At 40.6% G+C, this 13,548-nt stretch overlaps 1 protein-coding gene across 3 annotated transcripts in view; it reads left to right on the forward strand.

Moving 5' to 3' along the window:
• ARID5B (AT-rich interaction domain 5B) overlaps positions 1-13,548 on the forward strand; it is a 235,607-nt gene that overhangs the window by 174,552 nt on the left and 47,507 nt on the right. For all 3 annotated transcript variants that reach the window (XM_044420400.1, XM_044420399.1, XM_044420402.1), the window contains one exon: positions 9,347-9,545. In XM_044420400.1, coding sequence (XP_044276335.1) covers positions 9,347-9,545 — 199 coding nt within the window. The remainder of the gene's footprint in view (positions 1-9,346; positions 9,546-13,548) is intronic.

Consider the following 13,548-nt stretch of genomic DNA (forward strand, 5'->3'; position numbering starts at 1 on the left):
ACCTCAGTGATACCTTCTTAGGCATTGTAGTAGTTGTATTTGTGATAGTTACAATGCTATTAAATAATCCGATTCAGTAATGTGATGAGCCAATGGGGTCCCAATTATTAGTTAACTAGTTAATACAGTTAATTAATTAGTCAATTAATAACTGTAGTTCCCCTCCCCCTTTATTTTAATCTGTGTCAATTGTACTTGATGGCTGGGGGGAATTCCTCACCACCAATCAAGAGGCAAACAGTCAAATGATGTGCTTGCATTGTGAATCAGGCCTATGTATCCTTTGATTCATCTTCCACTCTTGGGAAGAGTTGTAGAGGCTTCATTGAAGTGAATGGCTGCTCTGGGACAGGATAGTGGAGAGCACCTTCTAGGAACATAAAGATAAAATCACCAGCCTATATGTTTTGATTTCCTTTCTAAGGCTTCTGTAGAGCTGCTTTCAGTGATGTCCAAATGTACTTCAGCTTGATATTTATATTTATTTTGTGTATTTTGCTGTTTAAACATCAATGGCTGCTTCCAACAAACTTCTAATTTGTCTTGTCCAAACTGTATGATCCAGGGTTGCCAGATTTGTTTTCTGCCAAGACTTCTATCCTTGTAAATAGTTCATGGAATGCAGAAATGTTAACAGCTAGAGGCTTTTCAGTCATTTTTTCTCTATCCTGGAGTGGCAGGAAATCCACTTGCCATTTGATTTTTAAAGTCCTGCAATTATTTTATTTTATTTTATTTTATATTTTATTTTATTTTGCCAGACCTGACTCGTACAGTTGGGACAAGTGAAATAGCCACCTGATTAGAAGGGGTAAACAACCTTGCTAAGAAAAGTTTCATGTCTTCGAAAATATCATACGATAATTTTCCATAGTTGTAAATGAACCTCTGGTCAGTACAAAAATTCTGTGTCAAATCAATCTCCCTGCGATACTTTTTATGGTATTTAAGCCTCATTTTGGTAAAATAGAAGTGGTAATATTCATGTTGAATGTGCTGAAATGACTTGAAACGTAAGAAACTCAAATGACTCTGCTACATTCTTAACATTTTACTACAACTAATTTTTATCATTATCTCCTTGGTATTTCCCTGATGCTAACAGAAACTAAACTTTAAAGTGAAAATGATGAAGTCTTGTAATTAATTTTGCATTGTTCAGTTTTATGTGGATTGTTGTGTGCAATAAGATCTACTAGGATCATGTTATAAAGAGATGTTAGTTAAAAACCTGATTTTTTGATGTTTGAAAGCTTTGCGAACTCTATAAAACATTATATGACATTCTCAAGTTTCCATTGCTGTGGAGTGCATAAAAGTTCTAGGAGTCTGCTATGCAGATCCCCACTTTTGTTGAAATATTTAAACTGCTCAAAGGAAAGGTCATCATCTGCCTTACACAACTTGCTCTTCATAAACTGGGTGCACACAAACACATACACATCTTCTGCACGTAAGCCAACATGTAAAAGAAGGACCATTAAAATAACCACAAAACCATGTTTTCTATGATATGAAATGTACCTGCTTAGGTGTTGTCTTGTTCCTTCATCTTTTTTCCCCCCTGCATCTACCCCAACCCCCGCTTAAAATGAAGAAATATCTGCTTCCACATTACCCTCCTCATCCCCTTTAGGAGATAAAGATGTTCATCCGTGTGCTGAAGACTTTCTCACTGTGCCATCACCATTCAGCATGACGTTGGTTGTGTCTTAATGGTAGAATCCTCCCCACCTCCTTCAATACGATAAGGAGCGGGAGCAGCACATGGGGGGAACCCGGCTAATCAGAAGTCAGCAGAGTGCCTGATCTCCTTCAGGAGGAACTTGGAGAGGGGGTAGGGCTTCTGAAGCAGAAAGAGCCAAAGCCCCACTGCCCCCACCCCGGGGCTGACATTTTTATTCCTGTTCTGGAGATCTGTCTGATTCACTCACTCAGAAGCATTAGTTCATAGGTAAACACTTTTCAGGAGGCTTAAGGAGAAAAGTGAGAATATATTTTAATTAAGTGTCCTGATTGTGTTTTTTATGGATTTCTATTGGGTGTATTCCTATTTAATTGTTTGCTTGTTTTTATTTAGTATGTTGTATCCTGCTGTCTCACCCAGTGAGATATAGGCAAACTAGAAACTAAATGAATGAAGAAATTGTATCCTTCCTTCTCTTAGCCAAGATATTGAAACTTGTGTTGATGACACCCTTGAATGAATAATGAAGCTGTATCCTATTTTGGAGCAGTAATCATGTCCTAATCAACCCCATTGCCTTTGGTTCATGCACACAGTGGGAGGTGATGCTGTAATGCTGTGGAGCAGGGTGAGCCCCTCCCTTCCAACACGCGGAAAGCACCAGCTGGATCTTCCACAGGAGTGTGTTTTCTTTGCCTCAAAAAAAATGGAGAGAGGTCACACACACAACCTGGGCCTTCTCTGTCTGATTGGGCGTGTCCATGTTGGAGTCTTAACAGCTCGGGGGAGTGATTTGCAGTACTCCAAATTGGTAGACTCTTATTGGAAACAGCAGTTCTAATCTTTTACCTGTATGGTGCCATTGGTTAGTATGAGGCTAGTCACCCACTGAATTGCGGCCTTAAGTGTGTAAAACCAATTCTATGGGTGGACAGAAGGAAACCTCCAGACGTTTGAGACTTCAACTTCCAGAAGCCCTTTGGCTGATTGTGGGGAACACGGGATTGGTACACTTTCTGCCTGGCCATGATAAACCAAGTTCAACTCCTGTTACTAAAGTTCAGGAGGTAAAATAAGAGGCAAGCAACAGCATAAGACAGAAAATCCATATAGGCTGCTTGTGATCCTGGTTGAATTCTGGCTAAACATCCTGCATAGGCCATGCCCAGGTGCCAAATATCATATTTTAAGTGGTCATTGAGCAAAAAACTCTTTATACTAGCAGGACTCCAGTTCCATTCATATTGTTTACCTTTATCTGTGAGCAAATAATTCTGTGGACTTTATTACCTACCATACAAAGGCACTTGGTTTTGTTTCAATAGGTCTGAATAAATTCCAGCTGGGACAGCCTCTTAAGTAACTGAATTACAATGCTGAATTTTATTATCCTAAGGCTGAAGCTCAAGTCTAGCACTTCGGGATCTCAGACACTCATAAGACCAATTTGTTGCTCTTACCAATGAGCTTTGCTCTTCCCATGAAGTCCTTGGGTTATGCCTTCAGGAATACAGTATGGGATATATCAAGTTATGGGGAGCCCATGTTTGTGAGTCTAGCTTTCTGTTTTTATCTCGGGGAAGAGCTAGATAACATGCTCGCTGGAAAGGACTATGTGGGAAATTTATTAGGAAGGCTGTTGTTAAATGGCATATTTATTGCATCGGATTTATTTCTTTTAGCCTTAGAAAGCAAGCATATCCTGACTCATCAGAAACGTCAGGATAGTTTGTTGCAATAATGGAGAAAATAACCATAATTTTCTGGCAGGTGTCTTACTAAACGTTGAAATAGTCCTGTTTTTCAGTTACAAGAAAACTGAGTCACACTTTGAAAGGGTGCAGCCAACAAAAGGGAAAAGAACACATATATTCTGTAAAACAACCACAAAGGTCACAGGCAAAGTTTTGGCAGAGTTAGAAGGCGCTTTCTTACAGTGAGTCAGATTCTGTTTCACATTGAGACTGACCAGTGGCTTGTCTAGTCATGGACCAGATATTTCTGGCAGTCAGTAGCTGCCTCGAGTCTTTTTGCTAGCTCTAGTACCTTAGATCCTTGTAACTGGTCAGTCCAGGAATTGATCCGGGAAGCAAAGTAAACACTCTTTCACCAAACTATGGCCTCTCACATTGAGAAATAGCAGGGGCCTATTTATAGCTCTGCTGTGTTCTCTTGGAAGTGATTATTAATTATTTCAGTGGAACGGTCTACTGAGTAAATTGTACTTAGGATTGCAGCCTTAAGTTTGCTGAACTTGTCTCAACCCCAGTTTTTGCTGCAGTTCAGATGATGGGTGTGTACATAGACTTCCACTGAAGGTGGCTGGTCACCTCATGGAGGAGAGAAGTTGTGTGAATCCAATTCCATATGTGATAAAAACAAATATAAGCTATGGGTAAGATATACTGAACTGAATTCTCTCTAGAATGTGTTCAAGAAATAAATATAAAAGGGCCTTCTCATTGTCCGTGCTTTTTGTCCAGCTCCTTCTGCCTACTACTAAGCCCATATAGCCCAAGCCATACAAATCCCCATTGATCTGATTCCAAGAACCAAGTAAGAACTCTGGGGTGTATTCTGATCATAGAGGGTATAAATTCTCTCTGTACACATTAGTGGATATATGCAGAACTTTTATGAGTGTAATCTAAACCAGAACCAATCTCTTTCACCCTCCCACTTTTGATTCCTCAAGTCCAAGTTATTCATTGGTCACAGTGGCAATTCCTATTACCTTTCCCACGGTGGTGAATTTCTGTCAATGAGGTTTTCTCTTGGAAATACATTAAGAACCATTAAGAACTCATATGTGGTCTGATTATGTGTGCTAACAGAGAATCAAGTCCAACTGAATTAAATGGAACTCGCTCTCAAGTATGGTAGTTGCATTGAATATTCTGTCTGCCATTTGATGCCTTTGGACATACCAGCATCACTACTAAGAAACACCATACTAATTTCACATGCTTAGTTTCAGCTAATACCTAATTCATCATACAGAACAAGTTCACTTGACATTAATTTAGCTTTTGTATATCCATCTCTGCCCCCATCCCAATTTACTGAATGCATTTAAGCTTTCCATATATCTGTCTTCCAACTCTATAATCTATTGATGTTTGTATTGAACCATGTGGAAAGCAAGGCTAAACATGGACAGAGGGACATTTTTATAAAAAAGAGTTCTTAAAAATGGTTTTCAGATCATGGAATCTTGGTTTGGTGGAAGCAGTGGAATGCAGACTTCGAATGAGAACCACTTCACTTATACTGGGGAACTCACCTCCCTTGACAGACAGACCATTCTCTTCTCTAGTGCCTCTTAAGCAATCCAGATTGCTGCATTTGTGCCAAATATGCAGACACAATGTGTGCCGTGGGCAGGAGAGACGATTAAATAGCTTACCTATTTAAATACCTTAAATAGTTTCAATAGAGTTGTTGTTGCATTTTTATCCTGCCTTTTCCCCTCTTGTGAGGAACCCGATGTGGCTTGCATTTTATCCTCACAACAAATCTGTGAGGCTGGTTGGGCTGAGTGAGTGAGTGGCCCGGACCCACCCATGGAGCGTCATGGCCTAGAGGGGACCAGAACCTGGATCTAGTTAACTACTATACACTGGCTCTCATATTGTATATGAATTATATTTGGGTGTTATGGATTGCACCATTATTTTTTTTAAAGAAGACTCACCACAAAAACACCACCACAAAAAAAATGTCTTATCAGAGCAGAGCGAGTTGGAAAGACTATATACAACCATCAACCAAGAGTGAGGAGAATATATATTTTAAGTGAATACAAGCACAGATGATTAATAAGAGCCTTGCACTCCACTCCACTTCTGTCTGTGCCAGATTAAATCATGCCGGTTTCAGGTGTGCTTACTCTATTAAATTCTTCAGCCCTAAAATGGTTGGATTGGGTAGCAGATCTTTGTTTGTAAAACAGAAGTGGCAATGGCAATCAAGGGTTCAATAAATGAACGGATTGCTTTTTCACCAGGGTGGATAGTTTAGAACCCTCACCTCAGGGTTTCATTATGTTCTCAGTGTGAGAATTCACACTGGGATAGTGAGAGAGATTTCCGTGGTTAGTGTCCTGCCTTACCAATCTTACTCCTCTTAACAAAGCTCTAAAGCACTATCTTAAAAAAGTGCTTGGGGCAGTGCTCTTAGGCAAAAACATTGTCCTTCACACCTAACCTAATTTAAAAGAGTACCTTAGGACTTTTCCCATTTGGTTTCTTTTTCTAAATCAGCATTGCTAAGTGCACAAAACACTCTCTTTCTTGCTAGCACAGTGATTCTCAGCATAGATGCTACGTCTCAGCTACCTGGACATGATTTCAGGACCCAATAAGTTTGTGGATACCTTTCAGTACCACTTCAAGTGTACTATTTAAGATACACTATTTAAGATTTAAATTGGATACTTGCATCCCCCTTTAATTAAAAGAAGTCCCAAAAAGAAACCCTACATTTGCAAGGTCTAGCAATATTCGTGTCAACAATCATTATCTAAGTTATTTGCCATAATCATGAAGACTCGGAATATCCTTTAAATCTAAAGAAATTAAGTTTTTGGAATATGTCACATTAGGAACTCCTATCTAAATCTGTACCTACATCTATCCTACCATCAATGAATATATCCTCTTCCTTGCCCAATTTTAATAAGAGCAGTTCAGGCCTCTCCCCAAGACACTGAAACTAGATACTTTGTTTAAAGAAAAACTCCAGTTCTGAGCACATGAAGGAAGTTTTCCCACTAGGTTATTTAGTCTTCAAAGGTCTCCTTTACATAGCAATGATTTTTTAAAGGGTTTCCAAAATAGATCATGTAACCCTCTCGATCTCCCCCAACAAGAGTATTTTATTACAAATCATCACGTAAAAATGGTTGATTACGCATTACAAAATTACATGGCTAGCTGATCATAGCAGAGGCTTGACCTGCAGTTAGTTTGATTGGATGGAAGCTTTGTATACTAAAGAATATACAGAATCATGTAACTTACATCCTGTATTTTCGAGTGCCAGAATTAACATTCTATTTTATTTCCTTGACAGGCAATTCACTAAATCTGGTAAATAGAACTCAGTCTAAGAGAAAGGTGTCCATCATTAGTGTTACAAATACCCCAGTATACCTGGGAGTTCTGGTTCATTTTCAAATGTGCCAGTATTTAACCATCTTTTCTGATATAATCAAACATAGTTTTTTAACAAGTCTTTCATGTTTGCATGAATATGCATTGATGTAAGTGAGGCCAGAATTGCTCTTTTATTTCAATGGCACAGGGAAAGGATACTCGCAAGAGGAAGAAAGGTGTGATATAAATGCAGTAGATTTATTATGATTGTAATAATTTGCTTTTCAATATTTCCTTGGGGCATTGTTGTCTGCTGTACAAGGGAACCCGATTGCATTCACCATATAGTTTGTGCAGACGGAAACCTAGCTGAGTTCTGCTCCCATGGCAACATGGCCTCCTTTCACCCCAGAAGCACATGGCAGAAAAGTAAACTTGACGTACCCTGAGATACCTTTGGGGGCACGCGCTAAACCTGTCTCCTTCCCTTGTAGGCAAACACAGATTACTGGGATTCGGAATAGGGCCCCAGGGCATTTTACTGCCTGAGAGCAACCCGATTGACAGTTGGATATTACTTCAACCCGGGTGACAGAACAATGTCTGCCACCACACCTGGAGAGCAGCAGGATGGCTGAGGGACTAGATAAGAGGCTATGGGGCACGTGGGAACTCCTTCTGGTGCCCTCTCGGCTGCCGACTAGCACTCCCTCGTGTCCCGTGAGCAGAGCTGGGCTGTGCGCCTGTGATGCCTGCTGGAACACGTAGGCTGAGCTCGCTTCCTTGGTTAAGACAGCCCAGACAAGGCACGAGCAGGAAACCGGCACCAGATGCCAGCTCAAGCAGACGAGGGAGGGCTGTCCTTGCTGGTGCTCCCGGGCATCTGCTGGCTGAGTCAGTCTGCCTAATGACAGGGCTGGGGCTGGAATGACATGCATTTTGTCCCTTCCTCGACGTTCTGGTTGGTTTTGGGTCATGTATATCAGAGGTGAGCTACTTTGAAGGGTGTGGCCTGCTTGCACTGGCTGCTTGTACACTTCCTTGCCCAATTCTAAGTGCTGGTTTTAACCCAAAATGCCTTACATGGCTTAGGAATATAATACCTGTTGGAGGGGTGGCAGCAAGGGGGAGAACTTTCTCTGCAATGGCCTCCCACCTGTGGAACAGTCCTGGCAGTGCAGCCTGCCCGGTGCCAGCCTTGGCATCTACAGATACAGTTATTTATCCAAGGGCTTGAGGGGATTACCCATGCCAGGCATTTTTCTTTTATACAGTCACCCTTCACTGCAAGTTTGGAGTTGCTTTTAATTTTTAATTGTTTATTTTGATTTTTTGTTATTTTAGTGTATTTTGATGTTTTCATACTGTTGTAAACAGTCCAGAGAGCTTTGGCTATGAAGCAGTATAAAAATGAACTACATTGTTATTTTTTATTATGACGGTGATGTTTTCCACCCCCTGGGGCTGCAGTCCTGCTACTGCCGGTGCATCACTGACCAGGAGACAAGTTGCTTGATATTGAAATTCAGCAGCAAGCCACAAGTGAAAATAAAACTTAGTCTGTTTTCTACTTCCATTAATGTTTTATGGAAGGGTTCAGTAGCAAATGACTGAGATGGGGTGGGGTTGCCCCACATTGTCAGATTTCGGCTGGGGTGCATGTGTCAGATGGGCCACATGTCGCATCGCCCGATTTGTATGAAAGTCAGAGATAGTGTTAACCCCCCCCCCCATTATAAACCCCTACCCCAGGATGATAAGATGTGTCTCTGCATTTTACTCACAAAGACACCTTGCTCTTAGACATCACAAGATCTACAAAAGGGATGCTTACTAGAACTAAGCCAGAAGGTTCACAACAGTACCCACAGGTACACTCCATGTCCAGGTGAATGGCACCTGTTCACATATGCAAGAGAAAGTGAAGAGTTAGACTCAGCTATGCATGGCTGAGATGAAGCTAAATCTGTGAAATCAGTGTCTGGAGTGAATGGCAGAATTTGTCTGCTCCTCAGCCATGTCTAATGTGGAAACCCTTGTCTACTGCCCCATAGAACTGAATGGAAGCCACGGAGAGCAGAGGCAGCCTCTGTCTGCATAGCGCACTGTGGGCTTCATCCCATGGTGCCTCCAGGCAGGCTGTATTAATTAGCAGTTATGATGGGCAGTGGTAAGTAGAGAGAGGGCAGGACAATTCATGGAAGCAGCAGTGCCTGCAAGCACAATGTAACAATTCATATATCGATCGTATTAAAATGTGAGGAATCTTTGAGCTGCAGGATAGTTACTGGTGCTCCCACAGCACTGAGGGTTTGTGCCCTTCGTGTACACACAAGGCAGGCCAGCATCTGATTTCTGTGCATTGCAGACCTTTCTGGAAATGAACATTTGGAGCGCCTGTGATTAAAATGCAGAGATGAGTGTTAATGTTCAAAAGATCAGCAACAGCACTGCAACTTGGCATTCTGAGAAAGTGAGGACATAATGGGCAATAAGGTACTTATCTTTTAAATGGGAATGGCAGTTTTTGAGATCTAATCTGGAATCTCCTCTTTTCTTCCAGGTAAAATGTGAGGCTAAATTGCCTTTGCCCAAAACCAAAAATAACACCTGTAAAAAGGGCTCCAGTGAGAATAAATCAAAGGTTTCTGTAGGTGATGAATGCAGAGCAGATGAACAGGCATTCCTTGTGGCACTTTATAAATATATGAAAGAAAGAAAAACACCAATTGAACGAATACCCTACCTCGGTTTTAAGCAGAGTAAGTAGAATTTTCATTCCGTTTTTGGTTAACTTTTTAGAAGAGTTTGGCTCCTGCGTTTGATTGGTTTAGTAAGGACAGCCAACTTTTGAGTGCTGATATGGCCCTCTTGGTCTTTGCTTTCTCCTTCTATTTGCATTGTATATTTGTTACGGTTTGCATCCAAAGGACTATTTAGCCATGCCTGAGGTCTTTGGCATGCCCAGTGGGATTTTTGGCCTCTTTAAATCATTGAGCAGCAGGCCTCCATGCCATAAAGTAAACGGCTTTTGAGTCTCCTCAGTTTACAAAGTGGTTTGCCATGTGGCATGGGGGGAAGCTGTTTGAGAAGCACAAACCCAGAGCTCCCTTAGGAAGAATCACTGACCAACTGTTTCTTTGGATCTGAGACAATCAGATAAAGAAAATCTGCACATACTGGGGTACTTCCAACCAAAGTTGCTGTCTTTAAGATGGACCCAACACAATGGCATTTCCACCTGTACAATGGGATTTCCCTGCCCTTTCCTCCTCCCTCCAGCCCCACATGTGCCCCAAATGTGCTCTACAGAGTTTCCCAATTTTCTGGAGCATGTTTGAGGTGTGGAGGGGTAGCTTCAGGGGAGGAGGAAATTTGTTCTGCCAGTGGTTTCTGGTCCACTGGTGGAACAATACATTGAATCCAACCCATTGTGTTTCTATCTGGCCATACGTTTTCCATTCCAGTCTTATATTAGCTCTTGCCTCTGGGCAATTGCTGCTGAAAATTTAGGCTGTAGTCTATACTCACTTACTTGGTAGTAAGCTCTATTGAATTTAGTGGGACTTACTTCTGAGTGGACAGATACAATACTGCATTCTTACCCTTTTAAAATACACTGCCAATGAGCAGAAATAAGCATGTTTAAAAGGTTCCTGTTTTTTCTCTCTTTGATGTAAGCTGTAGTTGATGTCTTTCTTTGAATTAATAATGTGGCATGCTTTTATTGTGCCCAGATGTTACTTTTGGTGGGTGGGAGAACCCACAGATATTAAACGAAGACATTTAAGGATGGCTAGACAGTAAATGAGGAAGGTCACAGAGTTTAGAGATCAGAATGAACTGGTTATAAAATAGGCAAGATCTATTTAACAAAAACAGTACTAAGAATTGCTTTTGAGTAGATACTTCTGAGTATTGTAGTTTGTAAAGCAATAGTTGATATAGAGCATGCAGCTGTAATTAAATTCTGCATACACATTTATAACATGGAACAATGAACACCACAAAGTGTAAAACGTGTGTTTTTCATAGTCTGTCAGGTATCTAAGTTATTCTAAAAGGAGGATGCTGTATTTGGGAATATTACTTACTCAAACCTATCTCCCCAGATTAAAACCGTATGTTATTTTGATGAAGAATGTCAAACCTGTATGTTTTACATAACAATTTACATACCTAATAGCAATTGACACTGATTGCAACAGACCTCTAGCAGCCATTAGAAACTTATATAACTCCAAAATGATTACAATGTTTGCCTGAAAAACTAGCTGCTTGAAATAGAAGGAAAATTAATGTACTATGAACAGCTTTGTTGCATTATGCATTTGATTTCGATTAAATCAAGGCCTAAGCCAAGTTCTTGATAGCTTAAGGGGAAAGTACAGAGTTCAGTGAGGCTTTTTATTTAGAATGTTCTGAGAGGAGTGTGTGTGTATTTAATGCTATGGGGGTTTTTTCCTTCATATGCCCCTAATAAAGAGACATAATTTAAAAAGCTGGAGGTGGGGTTGGGAGAATTATTGCCTCTCAGTAATCCATTATTAGGGTAAAATCTTTCTGTAACATGTAGCTGAAATAAACTGGGCTGGCTAACATTCATGAATATACAACATCCACCCAGTCCTACAAAGTATTTAAGTGCTGCTTGTGTTTCAGCAAGATTACTTGAGTGTAGCTGAGTTGCTCATATGATGGCTGGATTACTCACTGTATTTGTCTATCCTGAAATGTGTAAACACTGTATTGAGTCAGAAGTACTGGTTTAGACTGTATAATTCTTTTGTTGGTAAATAAATATAGTGAGTTTTCTTTGCTCAGCTATCTGGCCCAATAATGAGCATTACTCACTGAACAACACCCATAATTTATGTAATATTCTGGAGGGAATGCATACAGGGCTGGCATAAGAAGCTTTTTTCTGGAATAGTGGAGGCTTGGCAGGACAATGGGAAAGAGGACCAAAATGTGGTTGGGTCTATTTTTACTGCATTTTTATACCTCTCATTATAAAACACCATAAAAAGTGTTTTGAGGATATGTAGCTTCCCTTCTTCATGTAAAGCTTAAGAATAGCAATCAAAACACAGACATACACAAAATTACAAATTCATGATCATACAGAAAATAATATCAAACTATTCTTCTGTCTAATTTTCTTTGATGTGTGTTCTAATAATGAATGACATCCACATCATGCAGAAAGACTGCATTTGCAAATTTCCTTATCACATCTCTGCTATGGACTAAGCTTTAGTTAGCCATTCTGAAATGTCCATGTTGATTGTTACTAAGATGCTTAAGGGTATTTGCTATTGTAAACCAAAATTCTACAGTCCATCCAGTCTAATGATGCCCATCAAGTTAGCTTCATTAGACACTCATTTCAGTAGTAGTAGACATTTTTAAAGCATTGGTACACATGGTTGTTATGTATTCTATGCTAAGTGCAAAATGGAAAACTCAGCAAAGAACAAAAGGAAAGCTTTCATGATGGACATATAAGATAGGCATGTCTGTGGTACATGGAACTAAATGAATGCATGAAAGAATTAGATAAAATATTCCCCCCCCCCCCTGTTCCCATTCAGTAGAAGTTCCTCACAGGGCTTTCTCAAGCTTCACAGCTTTCATAGATGTTCCTGTTGCCTTCTAAAATTTACTTTCATGAGCACAAGAACCTGGGAACTTGTACTTGGCTGACAATTTGAACATTTCAGTTTTACAATGTGATGGAGGCAGTGAATTCCCTTGAAGCAAAATGTCATGCATTACGGGGCAAATACAGGCATTATACAGTGAAGTGAGTCCCTCCATATATTTTAGACTACAGTTTCCAGTATTCCTGATCATTTGCCATCTTGACAGGGTCTGATGCGAACTGAAGTCCAAAACTTCTATAGACTACCATGTTGGGGAAGGCCACAATAAACTATTGTCCCAACATACGTTTCTGTCTTTGCAGCTCCACCTTTTCATAGACTTGTCCATGCCTTGTATGGTAACCAGGGCATAGGCTTGCCTTTGATCAAATCCAGCCACAGCATAATTTGAAAAGAGGCTGTACAGCAGTAAGAGTTTTCTGAGTCTTTGCCATTGAGCTTTCTAAAATATCACATGACTGGATGGGCTTACTTACTGGATTTTTTACACTGGGTTCAGAGGAACCCAGATGTTCCTTGGGGTTCTGTGAAAAGGTTGACAAAAATGAACAAGTAAGGACAGCTTACCCATCTGTTTCTAACTGTCCTCTAAACCATGGAGCTGCAGGGCAGTGTTGGATGAATTTCAGGGCACACTGGGAATACTCATGGGACGATACTGAGGCCCAACAGACCAAGAAAGGGCTCTGGAGGAACTAACTGTATATCCCAGAGGGTTGCCCACTCTTCCACATACACAGCTGCCATGATAGATCCCAGAAGCTCCCTAACAGATGCTCGACAGGGAAAATGTTCCTGGTGGATACAGAGCTCAAAGCCCATTGGGCTAAGTGTTCGGAGCCAGTGTGGAGTAGTGGTTACAAATGTGGGACTGAGCTGCAGGCAACCTGGGTTCTAGTTCCCATTCAGCCTTGTCGCTAACTGGGTGGCTTTGGGCCAGTTGCAGACTCTCAAAACAACCTACGTCATAGGGTGGTTGTTGTGAGCATAAGATGGAGAAGATGAGGAGAATTATGCACACTATCTTGAGTTCCTTGAAAGGAAAAAGGCAGAATATAAATATTATAAATAAATGCATATAAATATTATAAATAAATGC

The sequence above is a fragment of the Varanus komodoensis genome, unplaced genomic scaffold (assembly GCF_004798865.1).
Source record: "Varanus komodoensis strain SLA01 unplaced genomic scaffold, ASM479886v1 scaffold11, whole genome shotgun sequence".
Taxonomy (NCBI): Eukaryota; Metazoa; Chordata; class Lepidosauria; order Squamata; family Varanidae; genus Varanus; species Varanus komodoensis.